Source organism: Pholcus phalangioides, unplaced genomic scaffold, assembly GCF_987345545.1.
Source record: "Pholcus phalangioides strain wild (caught in Gottingen) unplaced genomic scaffold, Ppha-v1.0 ptg000039l_1, whole genome shotgun sequence".
Classification (NCBI taxonomy): Eukaryota; Metazoa; Arthropoda; class Arachnida; order Araneae; family Pholcidae; genus Pholcus; species Pholcus phalangioides.
Window position 1 is genome coordinate 18,611,593 of NW_028301625.1, and position 23,767 is coordinate 18,635,359.

The 23,767-nt window shown below is 34.6% G+C and overlaps 1 protein-coding gene across 5 annotated transcripts in view; it reads right to left on the minus strand.

Annotated features, from left to right (window-relative positions):
* Positions 1 to 6,785: 6,785 nt before the first annotated feature.
* The window catches only part of Grip (Glutamate receptor interacting protein), a 109,667-nt gene continuing 92,685 nt past the window's right edge, over positions 6,786 to 23,767 (minus strand). For 2 of the 5 annotated variants that reach the window (XM_089253526.1, XM_089253522.1), the window contains exons 13-19: positions 23,438 to 23,653; positions 21,523 to 21,667; positions 18,407 to 18,549; positions 17,469 to 17,497; positions 10,693 to 10,810; positions 9,393 to 10,126; positions 6,788 to 7,240 (exon numbers count right to left, since the gene is read on the minus strand). In XM_089253526.1, the coding sequence (XP_089109652.1) occupies positions 7,007 to 7,240; positions 9,393 to 10,126; positions 10,693 to 10,810; positions 17,469 to 17,497; positions 18,407 to 18,549; positions 21,523 to 21,667; positions 23,438 to 23,653 (1,619 nt within the window). In that variant the 3' untranslated portion in view covers positions 6,788 to 7,006. Of the gene's footprint in view, positions 7,241 to 9,392; positions 10,127 to 10,692; positions 10,811 to 17,468; positions 17,498 to 18,406; positions 18,550 to 21,522; positions 21,668 to 23,437; positions 23,654 to 23,767 lie in introns of all 5 variants that reach the window. The other 3 variants (XM_089253524.1, XM_089253525.1, XM_089253523.1) reach the window with 3 other exon arrangements.

Here is a 23,767-nt window from a genome sequence, read left to right on the forward strand (position 1 = left end):
ACTATAAAAGTTTTGTAATTTTACAAATACAACCAATAAGCTGATCGGTTGCATTTTCTCAAATTTAACCGATAAGTTTATTGGTTGCTTTTTTCAAGTTTTATAAAACTCAAAAAGTTACATTCGAGCAAATGCAACCGATAATCTTACTGGTTGAATTTTTCAAGTTTTATAAAAGGGCTTTTATAGTGTAATACCGGCCTTAGAGTGAAATCCCATCCTTAGACTAGTTACTTCTGCGAAATATAAAATTTCCCTTTTCTTTTTAAGTTTATAGACTCAATATCGTGTAAAATATATATGTAGATATCAGGGGTGGGGGACAATAAAACTATTCAAGTGCTTAGGGCCTTCAAACGTCTTAATCCGGCCCTTAGTGAACGCCGTACGTGGATAACGTTGTTTAATAAAAGTATTTAGTTTCAAAAGTTTAAAAAAATTAAAGATTAAAAATTCAAAAAATAAAATATTTAAACTAATTTTAAATATATTTTTTTAAATATAATTTTAAAATTCTATATATGTATTCTATATAAAAAGAAAAAAATTAAAATTTTTAAATTAAATTTTAAAGTTACTAAAGTATGTAGTCAATTATATTCGTAATAAATTACAGAACGGCTTATAATTTCGGTCTCGTCAGTGGCCGTTGTTGGCAGGTTTTATCGAATAAAATTGTAAAGTATGGACAAAAGGCAGTTAAAGTTGCTATATCTCTATCTCAGAAGGAAACAGAGGGATAGACGTATGCGGGTACATTCTATTGATGAACAGGGACCTTCATATGGTGTTTTTAAGGATATTTATGGCAAATAATTAAAAAATTCCATGCAAAATCATCTTTAAAAGTAGCCGAAGATGCGGACGAATTCGACCCGGACCCGCATATTGTGAATAACTCCATATAACCCAATGTACAAAATTTGTATATGCGGATCCCGTACTTAGGTTTTGCATAGCTGCCAACTTTTGAAAATGAAAATTCGGGATATTTTCGCGCAAACCCGTATTTTATGCTAAAACCACTCCCTAATAAATACAATAGGGATTTTTCCAAATAAAATAGGGATTTTCCAAACATAAAGGTTAAAGCGTAGGGAATAAAATCCCTACTCAAAAACTGAAGTCAAATTAAAATAGGGATTTTACACACATGGAAGTTAAACCCTTGGGAATAAAATTCCTACGCAAAAAACAAGTGAAATCGGAGGCCAAAACTTCAATGATGTAAAAATAAATATCGTGTTCAATCAGAAACGCTGTGAACAAACATTCTGCGCGAATGACCCCAAAATCATCGGAAGATGAAGGAAAACACCGTCAATTTTTGAAGAACACTGACTTTTTGTGACACTTGTTTGATGTTTTTTTTTCACTTCACGACTGATGATGGCAGTCTTTCCATGACTGATGTTTATGTCCGTAACACAACTTGTACAAAGAGGAAAAGTCGGCCCTCTTCTGGAACGTTTGATGAAAGGAAATTCATCGGAATAAGTATCTTTAAAATTGATTAAATATGTTTTTGCTTATCATTATCCATGCTTTGTTATATCGCACGTACGTAACTTCAACAAAAGAAATTTTGACCATATGCGCGTCACTATAATCTTCAATTATTATCCAGGACTATTGGCTGCTAAGCCATTTCCCTGCACGATAAGACAAATAACTTTCTTGTTACCATCAGAGGGTTTGTAAAACTTCTTTAAAAAGGGAATTTCCCCATTTACGACGTGTGACGTCATTTCGAAAGGAAAAAAAAGAGGCTTCATGCCCCACAAGAAATTCCTTAGAGATTGTTTTCGTAAGCGGGGATTTTTTTTAATGAAGTAGGGAATTTTTAGGGACAATTAGGGATTTTTGTGATTTTCGTAAAAATTCGGGAGAGTTAAGAACTTTTCGGGAGATCGAGCGATGAAACTAAAATTCGGGAGACTTGGCAGCTATGGTTTTGACACATGCGTATCCCTCCGTTTCCTTCTGAGATGGAGATATAACAACTTCAACTGCCTTTTGTCAATACTTTACAATAAAACCTGCGATCAACGGCCAATGACGGGACCATAAAAATGTATCCGTGAATTGGGAATGAAATTTTATTTCTGCAAGAAAAAAAAAAACACTTTAAAATTTGCGATCTATGTAGCACGTAAAATTATAAGCCGTTCTGTAATTCATTATGAATATATAATTTTGACTTTTATTTAATACTTTAATAACTTTTAAATTTAATTTAAAAAATTTAATTTTTTTTTAAATTTTTAAAATTTAAAAAATATAAATATTTAAAAATTTTATATTTATTTTTTGTAAACTTTTAAAACTAAAATACTTTTATTAAACAACTTTATCCATGTACGACGTTCACTCAGGGCCGAATTAAGACGTTTGAAGGCCCTAACCACTTGAATAGGTTTGGTGCCTCCCACCCCTGATACCTACATATATATTTTACATGATATTGAGTTAATAAACTAAAAAAAAAGTGAAATTTTATATTTCAGAAGTAACTAATCTAAGCATGGGATTTCACTTTAAAAGGTTTAGGAAAGTTATTTTATAAAACTTGAAAAAAGCAACCAATAAATTTATCGGTTACATTTGAGCAAATGCAACAGATCAGCTTATTGGTTGCATTTGTAAAATTACAAAACTTTTATAGTATAATCTGGGCTTGACAGAATTGTGATGTGAATATTTCTAAGCACAGACATTTTGAAAGTCTTCACCCCTCCCTTACACTTTACGAAAAGTCTCTTCAATATCTCCCAAATTTTTTTTTTTTGGAACATCATTGGATATTTTTGGAATTTTTCTTTCTATTTTCCAAAAAAAGACAGATTTTCCATTTTTTTTTCAAAATTGTTTGAAAATATTTTAAGATATTTTTTCCCATAGACTGTTCACGAGGATCGAACTGAAAAGGCATCTTTATACCCATATTCTATGGGGCTCTAGGTTGCCCATGAGCACTCTGAATCGGGGGTGAGGGAGAAAAATAATTACAAAAACTGCAAAAAAAATAGTTTTTATGTACAAATTTCAAACTAAGAGCGCACTGGACAGTGACTCGCAGAGAAAACCATGAATAAAACTTTAAAAAAATTAAATACTTTTATTAAACAACGCGCTATCCACGTATGGTTTTCACTGAGTGAAAACAAAATCAGTCTAGAGATCTATCTCTTGACAGCTATGTGCATTAATGCTTTCAAAACATTCTAAGAACGAATACTTAAGCAGCACAGCAGAAAAAAATCACCTTCAAAATGTTATGTTTTCATTATTGAAGTAGGCTTTCTTCTAATTTTCAGCAGGGAAAAAATAAGGGGTATAGAGGAAAAGTGTTTCATTGAGAAATCAAAATATCTGGGCCTGTTAATGTTAAAATATAACAGGCTTTTAAGGAGGCAAGATATCTCGTCAATGCATCGCTTAGGGCGGTATTCACCGACAGGGTTAAAACTATAGTCACATTTTTTAATGAGACATCGACAGGGATTGGTTAAATTCAGGTTTTTAACCAATCTCTTATCCAAAAATTGTGACTACAGTTTAAACCATGTCGGTGAATACAGCCCTCAAAGGGTTAATATTGACCAAATAATCCACAGCCTTGGTTCACAGTTTCAGCTGAAGCCTATCATCAGGTATATACAGGGTGATCAGCGAATAAGCCCTTATTTCAAAATTAAATATCTCTACAACAAAGATAAATAGAATTATGCGGTAAACAGTACGTTTATTAACAAAACTGTAAGAATGTTGTACAGAAATTTCGAAAATTTAGTTACAAAAACTGTTAACAGATGGCGCTGTAATCAGAATGATACCTATAAATAGCCTTTAAAACGTGCTTCGAAGTCTAAAGCGATCAGTACGACTGTTGGATAGTGAAAAGAGGCTAGCGTGTAGAAATTGAAATAATGTATTCCATTGAACATGTTTTTTTGGTACTGGAATATCACAGAGTAGAACACAGTCCTACGGCAACAAGGCGCAGTTTTCAAAACCGATTCAATGTTCCAGTTGGACCCGATGCGAAAACCATTCGCATGCTCTTCGCCAAATTCGAACGGACTGGCAGCGTGGATGATGATCGAAAGGGAAATGGTGGGCCTAGGCAAACTGTAGTCACTCCTGAAAATGCAGCCAAAGTTTCTGGAATTGTTCAGTAAAATCCTAGGAAAAGCATCCGAAGAATTGCATCAGAGACTGGTTTGAAGTACACGAGCACGCAAAAAATATTGAGAAATAGCCTACGGATGTTTCCATACAAAATCCAAAGTCATCAGGCCATACCCATGAAAGCTGTTCAACAAAGGATGGACTTTGCGAATCAGATTCTCACAATGATCGACAACGAAGGATTTGACATGGGCTGCATCTGATTCACAGATGAAGCACATTTTCACTTGAATGGATTCGTAAATAAACAAAACTGGGATTTTGGGGTTCCGAAAATCCTTATTTGTGTGAAGAGAAACCACTGCATTTGCCTAAAGTTACTGCATAGGCTGCGGTATGCGCCAGAGGCATTATCGGTTCCTTCTTCGTGCAAAAAACGATTACCACTGAACGTTACGTTACAATTTTGGAACAATTTGTCATCACACATCTAGCGTTGGAGGATAGACCAGGTATTGACTGGTTCATGCAAGATGGGGCTCGACCACATCGAACAGATAAAGTTTTTCACTTTCTTCATGAATACTTTGGGAATAGAGTAATTGCTTTAGATTATCCAAAATTTACTGACACAGGAATAGATTGGCCTCCATATTCTCCAGATCTGACTCCTTGCGACTTCTTTCTGTGGGGCGCATTGAAAGACATTGTCTATTGAAACAATCCCGCTACTCTGGATGAGCTTGAATCGTTGATTGGTGTTGCATGTGATTCCATTTCTGTTGAGACATTTCAAGACGTGATGTCAAATTTCATTGTTCGTTTACGCCACCTCATTGTTACAAACGGTGAACATTTTGAAAAAATTGTTTTCTGATTGCAAAGACTGCTTGACTTTATTATTTTTTTTGTTTTAGACTCCTTTCAGAGAAAGAGTTTTCAGCGCAGAGCGCCATCTGTTAACAGTTTTTGTAACTAAATTTTCGAAATTTCTGTACAACATTCTTACAGTTTTGCTAATAAACGTACCGTTTACTGCATAATTCTATTGACCTTTGTTGTAGAGATATTTAATTTTGAAATAAGGGCTTATTCGCTGATCACCCTGTATATATACACTTTACAGCACACCAACTCTGACCATATATCGCCATATGAAAATTTCCAACCAGTGGAGTTGGATGGGAAATGAAGGCTGCATCCATCGCGGTGGTCGCTCCAGGTTCAGTAGGTAAAGAACTTGCTTCTGACGTTCTATGCCTGGATTCAAACCCATGGACCTTGATGGTAACCTTCATAGTGGAAGACGAGCATCTCACCACTGCACCACTCGGGCGCTTATCATCAGGGCTGTCTCCCCAATGTATGGGGGGGGGGAGTGGCAATTAAGTTAAATTTATAAATTTGAAAATCTTCACTGATTTTGTGGGGTCCTGTTGTCTCATCCCCCAAGACACCACTTCTGGGATTTCTTCCTGGGTGAATGCAGTGTTTCCTTGGCACATGGGCCAAACTGGGCATGGCCAGGAAGTTCACAAGTATGAGATCTGGTTGAAATAGTCGAGAATTTGTGAGGTAGGGCCCCCATAATGCTCTTAAGATTGCCCTGGGTAAATTTAGCTCAGGCCCTATGATTTAGGGGCCCCAAATTTTAACTTCATGTATTCAGTAACTTATAACAAACATCTTTGATTACAATTGTGGTAACCCCCCAAATGTTTGTCTAGGGCCCTCTCAAGTCGAAGTCTTGTTTTAGTTCTGCACGAGCTAAAACCTTAGAAAATGAAAATTCTGTTCTAAGCATCTAAGCACACCGATTTGGAAATGCAACTCTAACAAGTTGGTTCCCTTCATCAAGAACCATCATAACGAGTTTGGAGAACTTTAGCCAAATGTGTAAACTCATGTGACCCCCCTCCAAGACCAGAACTAGAGGGAAGCAACTGTCCTGGGCAGCAATCTCGATGGTGGCAGCAAGTCTAGGGATAAAAACTGAAAATCAGGTTTTTACTCCATAACGCGAAAACCATAATTTAAATCATAGACTTAAGGGCTTCATTTTTCAACTATCAGAGTTTACGGAACTATTGACTGAATATATCTTCAGATTATGTCGTAAGTGATCTAAACTATTATTGTGCCGATCTTGACTAACAGCAAAAAAGGTTATTTTGTTTGATCACGGCTAACTCAACAGAGGATGGTTTCCCACAGACCATTATTCAACCGATTCCGCTTGACTTACTTGGATTGGTGTCTCTCTTTCACACACTTACCACTTTCATTGCCAACTAATGTTTTGACAGGTTCAAGTTCCAATTATAGTGGATAGTTACGGAAGCCATTTGGAATCAGCTTTAACCTTGAAATTACACATACATTTATTTATGTACAAGAAAAATTTTTCCCTTGTATCACATAATAAGCATGCGATAATCGTTATAGATTTTTTACTGCATATATTTTAAGTACTATATATTTGTGAATGTAATGACAGAGATCCAAAGTTTATAATACTATAGAGGTTTTTGGTTTCTTTTATATAAATTGGAATAATAAAAATGATATTCTATAATCCCCCAAACTTCTTATATAAGAAAACTATTTTAACAGAGACTTGTCATTTTGCATGAAACAATAAGAAAAAACTGAAAAACGCACAATAAAATCTTTAATAACGCTCATTATTAGAAAACAAACTTCAAAAGGGCAATAGATATAAATGTTTGAGGTAGACAAGCAAAGATAAACAAAATTTAATAAATTCACAGATGCAAGGAATATTCAACATTTAATAAAAAAATATAGATAACAAATATATCTTTAAAAAATATATACATATAATTTATTCCAAAAAAAAAACTTTTGAAGGCTCTTACAGTGTTTTCGTTAAAGTCATAGTACCAGAGGCAAATGGTGATAAACTTGTTTCTCTGTCTGTATCTTCTACCCAAGGATTATGGCCACAAGCTCTACCAAGAGTACTCTCTGAGGAGGATCTATTGTCATAAGCAGGTCGGCTTATCACTAATTCAATTCGATCACCTGATGATGCAATTAATGGTACTGTGAGACAACAATCATGACTGTATGTTTTGATATTGTTCACCTGAAAAATGTATGAAAACTAGATATTGTTAACATACCTATAATTAAAGAAAAAAGAATTATAACAATTTCAATAACTAAGTTTTATTACAAGTATTTCACACAAAATTGATTAATTTTTTTACTGATTTTTTTTAATATCTAGATCATGGATAATAAGGTCATATACACAAAGAATAACTTATTTCCTTATGAGTGGACGATTGATTCATTTTGCCACCCTCCTACCATTTCAGTCTAATTTGCCTAACCGACCATTCCCTGAGTTTGTCACCCATACAAACTTGTTACCACAGGGGTTTTCAGCTCAATTCGCCCCACGTCCCGTAAATACACTTCTGGCTTCGTGTGTGTGTGTGTGCTCTCTCTCTGAAAAAAAGCTCTGTTGCCACGATGATCACAGAGCTACAACAAAAATATGTAAATATTAAATTTCAAATCCCCAAATTAACAATTTGGAAAATAGATGGCACCACCTACTGAACACAAAACACAACATATGCTGGACGCATACACAAGCACGCTGTTAAGTTTCACCAACACAAATCTAACATAGCTCCCATATTCAGGTGTGAAAATATGTGGCAGTTAGATCAGAGTTGTGGACCATCAGGGAGGGAAAAGAAAATCATCCCACTGGGAAATCGCTTTGCAAGGATTTATATGAATAGAGGGAATCTGAAGATAAGCATCAGAATCATTTGCTCTAAATTTAATCAGAAGATATCATTGAAAGAGCTATAAGCTAAGGTTTTTCTAAATGGAAAATCAATCGGAAGAGAATTTATAGATTGATTTATTTGTAAATATATATATGCGTGCCTAACTTAATTATACACTCGTGTACAAAATTAAGAGAATTTGCACATTGTGTCTATTTTTACAAAAAGTACTGAACTAAAGGTACTAATAATGCCACCGAAGAAGTATGCAAATATTCAGTGTCAAATACATAAGCATACATGTGCGTATGGGCAGAGTTGTGACCACGGAGAGGATGATAAGGGCACAAGACATTTTACTCGTGTCCAGTACGCCATCGCGCTATGCGGCCTGCCTTCGATTTCGCAACATGGATATTGGACATTCCTGCAATCTTTACTGATCATCATTGCAGGAACAATCATGCGTGCGTACTATGACTCTTATGTGGTACATCTTTCTCTGTTATAACTGTGTATTCGTGCCAAATTTCATTAAAATCTGTCCACCAGTTTTCAGAAATTCAACATAATGTGCTAATTCTCTTAATTTTGCACACGAGTGTATTTATTTTAGATTTATTACATGCGTTAAATTCTGTGTTAATGTGTTTCTTTGCAAGCTTTCTTTACTAGTAGACGATGAAAATAAAAGAACCAAGTTATAAGCTGGTAAATTAATCTTGTTTTCAATAAACCTTTGGATTTAACGTGTTTTTAGAAATGAATTATTTGATTCACAGAGATACCAGTGAATGATGGGGGAACCATACTTCAATTTTTTTCAAGAGGGACCCACTTTCACTTAAAAAGAATCCAGATTTTGCCAATAACATGGGTCCCAGGACTCAGGTAAATTAGAGTGCAGCAGCATCTCTGCTAAAGGCATACTTTCAATTAAGTAAAAGTATTCAAAGAACGTGCAAACCTCAGATATATACGTCATTTAACGTTTTTAAGTACAATATTCACTGAGCTATTTCAATTCAAAAACACTAAAAATGAAGGAAAGAACCGCACATACTAAAAGACAAGCTCATTATGCTGTTTTACCCCTTCTTTTCAGCTAATATTTTTCAATTCAAATACCTCAGGGAATATTGCACTTGAAAACATGGATTTTTTTTTTTGTTGCCTCAGGAGAGACGGCAACAACATTCTAATTGGGTTTTTCAGCACAGGGTGTCCATAAAAAAAAGTTAATTCTTTATTTTAGTAACTATGTAACCCCTTGCAATATGTGTGACACATCTGAGGTCCACACATTATTTGGATACTTTTTCTAATTGGAAGTATGCCTCTAGGATCAACGATTCACCAGTAATTTGTGGCCAAGAGACATAAGTAATCCCTCTGTAGAAAGTCTCTTATGTAAATGTTATATTAAAAGTATGCTATCAGAATAAAGGCATTTTATACTGTGAAACTAAAGATGTTTTATTTTAATCTTACCTGTAATATTCTATCATAGGGTTTTATAAGTCCACTCAGATCTGCTGGTCCTCCTGCTCTGATACAGTTTATATAGACACCATGATCATAAAGTCCATCAGAAACACTGAAACCAAAATCTTCATAAATTTGGTCTTTGAAAAGAGTTACTTTATGCACTTCTATAGGTAATGGAAGAAGCACAGATGGTGATAGCCTATGTCTGAAGTCATTAGCATTATAACTGCTATCACTTCCACCACCATTCATAGACTCTTGACTTGTGCTTTGACATTGATGACTTAGATTAATTGCAGCAGCATCTGATCCTCCTGAATCCTGGGAATTAAGGTCACTTCCCAACTGTTCAATCTGGGCATTAAGTTCTTGCAAACTTTGTTCAGAAAATGTGTCCGATGGACACTTCGAAGTATCTCCAACGCAAAATGATGTCCTTGAATTTGTTCGTGTTTCTTCATTTGATACTCTTGTTTCATCGTTACCTAATATAGTGCGCTCAATTTGACGAATAAGTTGTGACTGTCCACAAGTTTCCAAGTCTTCCAATACTTTTGACCAGTTTTCTTGACATTCATCAGCATTAGATAAATACCCAGGAAAGTTTTGCAAGCTCTGAACACTTCGCCTCTTTGCTTCACATGGTTGTGCATTGTTAGCTTGGTGGAAAGATTGCCTGATATTAGAGGGCCCAGATGCATTGAGCAGAGGAGAACCACAGTTGTTGGCTGAATAACCTTAAGCATAAAGTATAAAGAGGAACAATTTTAATTGATGAAGAGTAAAAATAACAGCATATAGCAAAGGTCATTAAAACTTTAACAATAAAATGGTACTCAAACATGTTCTAATGTAATTATGTTTAAAGTCAGAGTTCTGAACTACCATATTTACTCAAATCTCATACGCACTTTACCCTTCTGAAATGAGGTGTGCATTTGATTAAATACTGTACAGCTTACAGTATAAAGTTTCACATGCATAAAAAAGAAAATGTGCATTCAATTCCTAACACAATGTGTAGCTCATGATTTCATTTAATTATTTATAACATCAATGAAATATCACCTTAGTCTAAAAAATTTTAGTAGAATAGAACATAAGAGTGAAAAAGTTTCATTCCCTGGCAGCCATAGTTCTTAAACAAGCAACACTTTCGTATATTTAAAATTATTCAAATTAAAAATATGCCTTTTCAGAGGGGGATATGCTAAGGCAATAAAACATCAATTTTTAAAAAGAAAAAAAAAGTTAGTAAATATTTGCATACGCAATAATAAAATAATACTTGTCTTGATATTACCTTTTGAATTACTGTAGGCATCCATATTACAACTGTCCCATGATTCCACCGCACTATCAACACTAGGTAATGGTGTGGTAAATGACTTCACCTGATTTTCTGGCAAACAGTAAACACACTAGAATGAGAAAATATACAAAAAACATGTGCTTTTAAGCAAAAAAGCCAGATATGACAAAAATCTAGTATGATAGTAAATGCATATTTATTATTTATTTATACAATATTGTTTGCCCGAGGCCTATACAAGAGGGTGTGGTGATGGGATTTGATATAGGCGATTGATGCTACATACGAAATCAAAGACTGAAGTACAGTCCACAGAATTTGATGGAAGTTTGTTCCAATCAATAATTGTATTGGGGGGAAGGGAAATTAATTTGAAGCAATCTGTGGATGCAAGAAAGGGTTTCAATTTTTGGGAGCAATTGAACCTATTTGAAAAATGTGAAGATTTGATTAGAATGTGGGTAGCATCAATGTTGAAATAGCAGTGGATAATTTTGAAAAGTAGGGATAGGCAAGCGATATATTTATGGGAGGTAAGTGGGAGGATATTAAGTTGGCGTTTGAGCCATGTGATGGAAAAAGAGGAAGACAAGCAGTTTAAAATAAAGTGAGAAGATTTATTTTGGATAGATTCCAGCTTATCTATATTGCTTTGTGTATGGGGATCATCCCAATTTCACAGGCATAGGAGAAGACAGGAAAAATATAAGTTTCGAAACATAGATGTCGGAGGTGGCGGGTGGAATATTTGAGGTCACGACAAAGCGAAAAAAGTTTTTGTAGGCATTTTTGAAATATATAATAGGTGTGGAGATACCAACAAAGGTTGGCAGAAATTATCACACCCAGGTATTTTTAATGGGAAACCTGTGATTAAAGAATTATTGAGTAAGGGAATTCGAGAGGAGATCTTTTACGGGTAAGTTTCATGATGGCTGTTTTGGAGATGTTTCGGGGTAGTTGCCAAGATGAGCACCATTCAGATATAGTGTTAAGGTTGTACTGGAGAAAATCTTGGTTGGATCTGCTGTAAATTCTTAGATAAATAGCAGAATCATCGGTAAAAGTCTGATGGAGCAATTGATTGATAATGGTAGGTCATTAATATAAATTAGAAATAATAGAAGGGAGAGAAACGATCCTTGAGGCTTGCCCCTGGGGTATGAGGAGTTTTGGCCCTCGAAACAGACAAACTGACTGCGATCAACAAGAAAGGCCTCCATCCATTTCAGTAATTGAACACATAAGCCAAGGTTTAAGAAGTTTACTATGGGGCATCCTGTCAAATGCTTTTGAAAATTCTAAGTATACGGTATCAGTTTATAGGTTGTTGTCAATATTATTAAATAAGTCATGAATGAAAAGGGTTATAATTGGAAGGAAACAATGATCTAAAGCCGTGTTGGTTAGGAAAAAAGAAGCTAATTGAGTCAAGGTGTGAAAGGATTTCCTTGGCAACTATATACTCAAAAAGCTTGCAGCAGGTAGAGGTGATGGCAATTGGACTAAAATTTTGGGGATTAAAGGGAGGACCTGATTTGTGAATAGGCATTATTTCATTAATTTTCCAGTCGGAGGGCAAGCGGGAGGCATTGAATGAGATGTTGAAGATAATTAAAAGATATTTGGAAATTTCATCTGCATAGAATTTGAAAATATGGTTTGGGATCCCATCTGAGCCAGTGGAGTGTAGTTTTAATTTTCAGTACATTCGAAGGGCCTTCTTTAGAGGGAAAAAAACCATACTGGAGTTATGAAAAGAGTCTGAAGAGTAGCATTGAGAGGGTTAGGATCGAAGGAGAAAACAGAAGCAAAAGCTCAATTGAATTCTGAGGCAATATCAAGGGGAGAAGTAAAATGTTAGACATTGGAGATTTTGAGGGAAAAAGGACAGGCAGGTTTGGGAATGAAGGGAATTCCAAAATTTGGCAGAGTTTGTAGAAAGACAGTTAGGTGAGGAGTTGGTTTTTTGATGTGAAATAAGATCTTTAAGCTTTCGTGTAGAAACCGATATAAAGTAGTTTCATAACACCTTCAAAATTAAGGTGATCTGATTAGTTTTATAAAAAGTGAAGGCATTACCTGTATATATAAAATATATTGCACATACACGATATCATTTCCAATCCACTGTTCAATGCAGTTATGTTCTAAAGTTATTCTGTATCTGATGCTTTTTCCATCCCTCAAATTCCAATCAGCTTTCTAATCTCATCCCCTTTATCTTGTTAAGGTTTGCCTTCACAGACATTTAACATTTTGGGATATATATATTCAGTAGGTTCGCAATCCAAAATACTTTTGCGAAGTCTATTAAGACAAAACAGGGGTAATCTAAGACTGATAGATTGCTATAATTATAATTGGAATCTACAATTGTCAATATAGGCATATACATATATATACTTGTTAAGTACTACAGAATTCCCTTAGTTACTACGTAATTTCCATAGTTTTTATACAGGTTTTTTTGACGATTTACTTGCTTATTTTTAAATTAAAAAAAAAACAATTTAGATACATACAGATCTTTGGTTGTAGAGCAATTCAGAGAATAAGTAGAGAGAAAAAAAAGTATATATATGAGTTGTCAAAGGATAATTATACCCGTACTGATAACCAATCAATGAGATTAATGATCATAGTTGAAACAGTTTTCACAGTCATATATAATGCACAATATTAATAATAGTTATAAATACAAATACAAGGCACAACAGGGAAAATGTCCAACGAGGTGGCTGAAAAAAAAGATGCCCATAACAAGTGTGGATGTATATTACTAAAATACAGCAACCCAATTAAAAATATATATTGTTTATAATTTTTTGATTACATGTACATGATAAAATATTATACAATGCCCATAAAATGTATTTATGGTTGTCTTATTCTAAGTATGGATAGCTTCTCGATTTACCCCAACATGTTCATCGTATTTCTTTTTAAACGTGTCAATTGTGTTACAATTTACTACCCCTGGGGATAAGCTATTCCATATATTAACAACCCAATACCCTGCGACATCATAACCTAGAATTGTCTCTTACCAAACGATACTGGTATTCCCCTTGTAAAAGCAGTCGATTGACGGTGTACTAATAATTCATAGTCCATCCCATTGAAAATTTTGAACACTTCGATTATATCTCTCAACACCTGCATTCATCCAATTTACACATACTCAAAAAATGAAGTCTCTCTTCATAACTCACGGCCCGTGTGCCAATAAGGACATGAGTAGCTCTTCTCCGCATTCCTTCAATTAAGTTTATGTCCCTCTGTAGGTAGGGTCTCCAAATTCTTACAGCATACTCTAGTCCAGGACAAACTAAGCCTCAAAAAAGCGGAAGAATGACTTTAGAAGAACGCAAAGAGACCTTTTGAAAATGAAACCGGGCATTCTATTCGCTTTTTTTGACCACCGCTGAACAATATTCAGAAAACCTAATCCGCTCGAAAATGAGAATTCCCAAATCGGTGACCCTAGTTGCATCCGGGATAGTGACACCATTCAACTTGTAAGAGAACATGGGCTATTCGAACCAAAATGAGCGACCACACACTTGTCAATGCTAAACTTCATGCTCCATTCATTTGCCTTTGTTGCAATCCTGTTCAAGTGGGTCTGGAGCAACTCCCTATTACTTTGATTCCCAACTACTCCCCATTAGCTTCACATCATGTGCGAATTTGCTAACAATCCAATTGATACCCTGATTGAGTTTATCGATAAAAATTGAAAAAGTATGGGGCCCAGGACACTTTGAGGAACTCCACTAGTGACGCTTGTCCAATCAGAGGATTCCCCATTCACCATAACCTGTTGTGATCTATCCCTCAACACGATTCTATCCAATTCAGCACGTTGCCCCCAATCCTGTGTAAACGCTTGAAGAGTTTACCATGTTGGGCCTGATCGAATGCCTTCTGGAAATCAAGATAAACATAATCTACATTTTTGCCCTTACCCAAAGCCTTAGTGTTATCATAGAAGCAAAGAAGGTTAGTTACACATGACTTCCCCTTCCTGAACCCATGCTGATTATCCAACAATACATTATAATTGTCTAGCCACTTCACCAATTGCTTTTTGATAATAATTTCCAAAATTTTCGAGAGGACATGAAGCAGCAATTTTAATTTGACTACAGTATTAGCATAGTCCTATGATGTACATTTAAAAATAATCTTAAATGTTAATGACAGCAGCAATGTAATGAAATAATTCCTTTTTAAAATTAGAATATGAAGCTATATTTGTTAATTCAAATGGCAAGGCACTATAAATTTTGGTAGCTAAATAGATGAAGTGTTTTATAAATATCTCTTTTCTATATAAGGGGATTTCAAATATTTCACCAGGTCTCAGAGAAATTATTTTTCTAGGAGAGCATAAATTCTTGTTTTTATGAAGTGTTAATATTGATTTATAGAAGACAACAAAGTGTCGTAAACCCAAGATGTCTTTGACCAGAAGTCAAAACCGAATGATCTCAAAGTTTGAGAAATCTATTTTCAGAGGTTGACAGGAAGTAGGTTGGTCTTATAATCACATCCCCAAATTGTTATTCCATATTGTAATGAAAATTGTATTCATGTGTAGTTATAATGTTCATAAAAAGGAACGATGAACAATTTTATGAAGATGATAGAACCTGCAGAGAAAATATTTAAGTTTTTTGGTTAGTATAGCAACATGAGATTTCCATTTAAGGTTTGCGTCTACCTAGGGATTCCAAGATATGTCCAAAAAAAAATTCTATTTAGATTATGACAGTTTCTTGAGCAAATCTGTAAGATGTGATTTGAGTATTATATCTGAATTGCCATGTCCAATTAAGCTATAATATATAAATTTAGTATTAGATTTTATTTAATTTATTTCATTAGATTTCTACCACAAAATATGGAACTATGGAAGTCTGGGTTTTTTTTAAATTTCTTTTGTTCAAGGATTTCTTTGAATTCCATTATCCTATTGAGTACAAAATGACATTATGCAAAGACTGCATCTCCAAAACAGAGCCAGAATTAGAGAGTGGCAGTTTTAAACACATTATAAAATTATCAAAATTTTAAAGTTGGGGTGGGGGTAAAAATCTTAGTTACAGCACTGTCCAAAGAATAAATATCAAATAAATAACAAATCAACCAATTGACATGAAAAGGTACGGTTTTGTACTATCTTATCATGGCCTAGAGTTCTTTTTGATAAATAAGTCAAATTTTACTCACAGATGGCATTGTAAAACGAAAAACTCGACATCTATGTATATAAAATTGATTGTCTGTGTGTATGTTCTCCATACAAATCTACAATTTCATACCAATCTTTGCCAAATTTTGCATGTGTGTCAAACAAGCCCCAACTTGAACGATAGGTTACTTCAAAAGTTTGTCAGAATTGAGCAAATGCCAGATAGGGTCAAAACGCTGTCTCATACTTGCTTCGGAAGTACATATACCAAAATTGGAACAATACGGAGAAGATTAGCAATGATGTTTGAAATGGTTTCCAAATGGTTTCCATGGTTTCCAAACAATGGTTTGTTACTTTTTTAATGCTCCCAGTATATGAAGAAAACCCAGACAGTGTACAAAGTCAATTGAATTTTAATCTTCACCTGGACCATTCACATCTTTTCATACATTTGCTATTCTGGTAAACTTCTTTCAAAGAAAATTATATTTCTGTATTGAAAGATTTAAAAAAAAATCTGTGTTTTTTGTGTTTCAAGAAATTTTTTTTTCTTTTATAAAAAGTCTTATTTGCTAATGGCATCAACAATTTCATAACTTTTTTGTGATATGGTTCCATTACCCTCTATTTAGTGCAACAATGTCTTATTTAAAAACGTTTACTTTGGTACTTTCAAACTGCTGTTACCTTCTAGTGTTCTTGCCATATTGACTACTTCATTTCCTACAGACAGTAGTCTTCAAGTTTAAAACCCTTAATGCTAACACCAACATTGTTTTATCAATTTCAAACAAATATAATGTTTTTGACCTACATAGACCATTGTACTTCTGTCTGCAAATGAATGTATCCATTAATATTACACAGGATTTCACCAAAAATGTTTCAAAAGAATGCAAATTTTGTAGTTCATTTTAAAATTCATGTAAAATATAAAAAATGATCAACACACAAGGAGAGTATAACTGTTTTGTGATAATTGGAACATCCCTTAATTAAAAAAAAAATCTGGAAAATACAAAAATTGAAATCTTGTTTTATTGGGGGGGAGGGGGGAGGAGCTGTATAAAAATATGTTTGTTGTATTTCACTGAAAAAGATGTATCCCATAAAAACTGAAAGAAAATAGATATCAGTAATTAAAATTGATTTTTCCCTTTTTTTAACATGCAAAAAAATAACGCTCAAAAATTTCAAGACCTTCAAAAATGGAAAAAATTAAGTTCAACCACCGATATCTCAGCAAATTTTAATTTAGTTGTGATGAGTTAAATTTCTTTCAGTATTATACAAGTACACAATTGCTTTTACTAATTAAAAACTTTCTTTTCATTAGGAGTTGTGAAAACATTTTTATATTTGAGAGGTTCAACAACTACAGCAATTTGTTTTTCCCAATAATTTTCTTTTATCTTCAATCTTCTTTGAAATTAATTGAAACAAACCATAGGATTTTTCTTCCCTCCTTTTGAGCACTTTTAATAAAACACCTTGTATCTTATTCCAAAAAAGTTGAAATAAAAATTATATTGATGAAATATTTATAAAACAGTACTTTACTTACTTTTGGTTGAGATTCTTCATTGTCTATCCCTGAAATATATCAAAAAAAATTTTACCATAAAACACCACTCGAAACAAATGTATTTGATTGTAATTAAAATATATACTATAAAATTTCATTTAACATAAATAAGATAAGAAACTGCATACCACAAGTAAGTTTTGTTACTGAGAAATGCTTGTAACTTTGGTGACAGCCCGTGTCTACGGTGACTAACATTGTAATGTTATCACCCACTTCACAGATTCTTGGTTTGTGATTTAACAACTTTTGCCCCCAATTCACTGTAATTATGTTAGTTTCCTGAATGCTGAGAATCAAGATCACTTTTAAACTGTTTAATCAAAACATTTTTACATGTATAGACTTTTCACATTTTATGTGAATGTAAAAAAAAGTTTTGTTAGTTACAAAAATTGATCAGAGCTGCATAGCCTATTCAACTTCCAACACTAAAACTTTTTACTCCCTCTTATCAATAGTGTCATTGTTGAGGACGGAACTGGGGGAAGGGGAGGCAACATAATTTAGGAGGGAGCAAAAAAAAAACCATTATAAAATCATTGAATTTTCCCGTGGTGGGAGCGGCAAAATCATGTTTGCCTCTCCCGTAAAAGCCCTAGTTACGACACGACCACGGTCATGGTGCATATAGTTTTTTTTTTACAAAACATTGTCTTCAAGAAGGCATAAGATGCATTTCATGGATGTATGTTAAGAAAGGGGAAAACAAGTTCACAAACACATTGTCTATTACAGGAAAAGAGTTCAGTATAAAAATTGCCAATTATATCAAATAATGATATTTTGTTCCGAAAAATTATTCAAAAATTTGTTTTTTAAAACCTCATATGAACCAAAAACTACTTTTAGCCACATCTTGATTTACAGACATTTGAAACATATACCATCAAAAATGAAGTATGAGAACATGCTACCTGATTCTGGACTTCTTGAAATCTTTAGCGTCACAATGTCTCCACATGACTGTAATATCTGTATAGTCTCACTGAGAGGCCTTCCTCGTAAACAAGTTCCATTTATTGCCAGTATTCGATCACCAACATGCAAAGCCCCTGTCCTAAATAATGAATGTAATAATAAAAATTTATGGATCAGAAATCATGGATATAATTGATAGGAAAATTCAGATTTTATAAGTTTTTAAATTTTATTCTGGTGTCCAGTATGGGTAAGACTTTGACAAATCAAACATAATTTTCATTTTTGTATATTGTATTCCAATTATGTTTCTGCATTTATTATTTATTCACTGTTGTCTTTAATTAATTTATTTACTTATTTGTGCTTGTAATCTGTAATATTTTCTGTTTAAATAAATAAATATTTATTCTTTTCTTTCCATTTACAAAATGTTAATGCATTTATAGAAATAAATTACATATTTCCTCAGAGTTCAGTAGAAGGTCTCTTCAAAAGTATCAAAGGCACATCCAATCTAAAAAAAAAATCAGCGTGAGAATCTTGCACTACAGAAGTGAAATTTCTAGGTTTGAAATGACTAGGTTCACCTAAATTAAATTAAGATTTAGTTATTTAAAACTGAATTTATAAATTTTTAATTTAATTCTAAATAAGATTGATCTTGTTGGCCCCTTATTTTTCTTAAACTTCTCCCCTTTACACTTGACTCACGTGATCTAATTGATTCCTTAAACCTCAAGAAACCATCTATCTGCCCTATAGAAGTCTAACGAGTTTGGTGTCACATGGAATCATAAGTAAGCCAGCTGTAAATCCCATGTGTGGCAGATTTGTTCACTAAAAATTTCAGGTGATAATCGGGGTTAGCTCTAAATCAGAGGGGAGTCGGGGGCTTTTTACCAGGACTGTACTTTTTATATGATAACAGACTTCTACAAAGGAATGTTACACACAAAGAAAAGTGAAATTTTTGGTTACACAAGCACCAAAACAATAATTTGATAAACAAATATCAAATAACATGGTTTTATTTGGATATGTTGTTATCGCTGATAGAATGGTTTTGCCAAGGCACAGATCCATGAAAAAAGCAAAAGTAATCATTAAAGTGATCTCTCGTAATCTTTCCTATGCATACTACCACTGCTTTTCTATCAATTAAAATGGTATTCATTATTGTTGGTTTCCTAAAAACAGTGAATTACACAGTGGTGCAGGTCTAGTACAGGAATGAAGAGAAAGAAAAAGAAAAAAGTAAAGCACTCTGGATGTGTATTCTCTGTTATGACAGTGCAGCCAATTAGGAGCTGGCACTGTGACATCACAAGACTTGCATTCACATGAAAGTATCTTTCATGTGGCTAAGGGGTGTGAGGTCACTGGGGGTAGGGAAAGGTAATAAACTGTCCTGACATGAACCATCCAAACACATCCTCCCCCCCCCCCCACAGGAATGTACAGACTGGGACAAGGAGAAATAGACAAAAGTGCATGTGTGAGCTGCTTCCTTTCTCATAACATATTACGCATGACGTATTACGTAACGTTAAGATTACAGTCAAGATTAAGTAGTTATATTATACCTATAATTTTTTTGTGTGATCCAATATTAAATAATCCCTATAGAACTGTGGTCATCTCGCCACATTGGGGACCACCTGAGCGACAGCAAAGAAAATTAAACCAGTGATAATAAAAATAAAATTTTAAGATGAAAAGGTGAAAAAAAATTGTAATAGTTGTGACGAGCTGGAATCGAACCCATAACATCTGGATTACGAGTCCTATGATCTATGGAGCTATTTAAGTATTGCATCAGCAGATTTTTAGCCAGTTTTCATCCCCCCATCAGCAAAATTTTGTCAGCTTTGCCTCCACCTCCTATTAGGAGAGCACATTGGGATTAGAGATGTATGTATACATAGGGAGGGGGACAATTCTTCTCCCTGCCCCCCAAATGATCAAAAAATCTTTTTCATGCAAAAAAAATTAAAAAAAAATTAAAATATTGAAAGAAAATACATCTATATGTTATTCCAATTCAGCCACCTCAGTGGGCATTTTGCCTGTTGTGGTGTTGTATTTGTATAATAAATTTCTGTTAATTTTCAATGCTGTTTGATGGCTAAAAACTCAAAATTTCTCTTCAAAAAATTTATTGCAACATACCCTTTAAGCCACTGAGCTCAACCCATTACCTGCGGGCCCAATGTGGCCCCCTGGGTTATCTGATGTGGCTAGCCACTTCAACGGCTGAAGTGGTCGGCTGAAGTTGGTTTTCTGTGGTTCCCAACTTCAAGGCGCAAAGCGAGCTGATCTCCCCGTTAAAAAGTCTCGCCACAGAGAGCAACAGTCATACAACGATAAATCATTCAATCATAACACTTCACTCATAGTTAGAAAAACTGGTGGCAGATGGCAGCAACACATAACAAGCATTACAGAGAAACAAAAAAAACTTCACGTCAGGTTTCACTACATGTACACGCACATTCCCGCATGTACCGATTCGTTGGGGGGTGTGGGCAGGGTGCATGTGTGGTGCAGCAGTAGTAGGTAGGGCCTCCAAAAAATGGCTCGGGGATCCATGATGTTCTTAAGTCAGCCACCTCGTTGGGCAATTTGCCTGTTGTGGCGTTGTATTTGTATTTGTATAAAGACTGCACTTCCAAAGAATAATTAACCCTAATTTTGTAAAAATAAACTAAGCAGTACATTTACAGATAACTTGAGTGACCCACAGCGCAGTTTTAGAGCACTTAAATGGTCCAGACACATTTCCAGATCACTTTAAAAATCTGCTGAACATTTAGAGATCACTAAAGTGATCTAAGTGGCTAAAATCATAAATTTATCAAAAAAGACTTATTTGAGCTCTCGTAAAAAGCATGAAATTAACAATGCAAGTAAATACCAAATCAAAGATGGTTCACAAAATACTTGTATTAGCCATCATTATTTCAAACAAGTTTGACTGTAGTATAGTCATTATGAAATATTTTTTAACTAATTTTATTTAGTAAGTAGAAATGTGTTTTGAAAACAATAAAGGTTTTTGATTCTTATCAATAAAATAATGTTGACATTTAAATTTCTCAAAATTACCAACCTTTCAGCTAAACCATTTTCAGTCAGACCAGATATAAGAATAGGATCAAATGGTTCTTCTGTACCAGAAACTGTAATTCCTAAAGGACCTCCATGTCTTGCAAGTTCCACTGTATATATTGTAGTTGAAGAGGAATCAGGATCGTCTGAAAATAAGTAATTTTTGAAGTCAGATTAAAAAACATTTACCCATGTTGATGAAAATTTTCAAATGCTTCCTTTCAGATAATGGTATGCAGTGTAAGTGTCTCAGTACAACAATTCATCAGGGGTCTGTCCAGCCGGAATTTGGGTCTGGAAAATGGACCCTTCACAAAATTCCGGGGCTAAAAAACGGACCCTTCACAAAATTCCGGGGCTAAAAAAATGATGTTTCACAAAATTTGGAGGATAATAAACGGATCCATCACAAAATTCCAGAAAACGAACCCTTCATGAAAATTACGTCGTAAAAAACGAACTTTTGCGACTGCTGTGCGACAAAATTCTTATCAGTTATGACCCTAGTCGTAATAGAAAGCCATTGATCTTTTTTTTAAGCATGCATTGTTGGCCCAACACCACCACCCCCTCCCCCATAGATGAGTAATCTTATGTATAGAAGTTGTTGGTTGGATACCGGAAAACATGATCTTGGAAAGGCGACCGGAGAAAGAGCGTGACCTTGAGAAGGCTTTCCTTGTTTCTAGGCTTCTTGTTAGGACATCCCGCTGGTTGACCACGGATTGACCGCGTCCGATATTTTATCGCACAACCTATGCCATTATACAAACGCTTTAGCCCCGCACTTCTCTTCAAATGGTCTTTGAATCACAACCTCTTGTTAGTCGTAAAATCGGCGTAGTTGATGCTTATTGTAGAATTGGATTTTTTGTGCACGTTTTTTTTCCTGTATTGCGCTTTCATTTTTGAAAATTTAATATGAAGCGTGGTCGACCACCAACAGGTGGAAATTCAAGGAATAGTGATTACTACATTAAAAAAATACGGCCAACTGACGTTCGGGGATGCAGCTCCATAACATCGTTTTTTAAACGAGGATCTGAAAACGTCACCAAAAAGACGTCAGATACAGATAATTCCAATTGTGCTAACCCGGAAAAAATTACTGAAACATTGCTTCCTTCATAGGTTTCGATCCACGCTGTCGAAACCTTGGAAACGGCACGATACATTACCGATTTATCAGAAGCGCTGAAAGACATTTCGGATTCTTCGAAAGACATTGCCGATTCGTCGGAAGCGGCGGAAGAGATGACCGATTTATTGGAAGTGGCGGAAGACAATTCCGTTTCTTCGAAAGACATTACCGATTCGTCGAAAGCAGTGGAAGACATTGCTGATTTATCGGAAGCGCTGAAAGATGCTACGAATTCGTCGGTAGAGCCGGATTTAAAGAAAATTTCATCTACAGAAGCTAGAAAAATGGGTCCAAAAGTACCGAATTTGTTGAACATCGCACGTTTTGAGAAGCTTCACAGTTGGCTATGTTACAGCATTTCTGCATCTGGCTTTCTTTGCAAAATATGTTCTACATTTTTTGATAAGGGACCCTGGATTGACCAAGAGGTGCAATTTGGTGATCACCCAACACGATGTGTCAACAAGCATATATATAGCCAGAAACACAAACAAGCTGTGAGTGCATCAAAAACTAGGAAAATGATAATACAAATGAAATGAAATAGGAAAATGAGGTTGCTGTTTAATTAGTATTACTTTCACTGCTATTTTGAACGTTTCACAAAAATAAGGTACATTTTCACAAAAACAGGACCCTGTGCAAAAAGTCTGGACAGACCCCTGTTCATTTACAAGTAGTAATACTGTTCAAAAGATTTTCAGAGATACAATGGATGATCTCTCTACATGTTTGAAATTACTGACAAATAAATAGAGAATGATAATAAACATACCACAGAATGATTCATCTTTTCGTATTCTGAGAGTTATTATTTCATTACATGAATGAAGCATTGCAGATGCATCTTCAGCAGTGCAATTTTCCATTCTCACAAAGTCTACAGCTAATAATTTATCGCCTGGCTGAATAGTGCCAGACCTATGTGCAGCACTTCCTTTTTCAACAGATGATATTATCAGAGGCTCTCCAGACTGACGGTTTTTTGGTGCTGTTGAAAAAATTAACATTCCTAAATTTCAGATAAATTGCCATATATATTTCAGCTCTATTGTTATCAACTCAAAATTTTTCTTTATGTAATTGGTATTTTTTTAATGTTTTG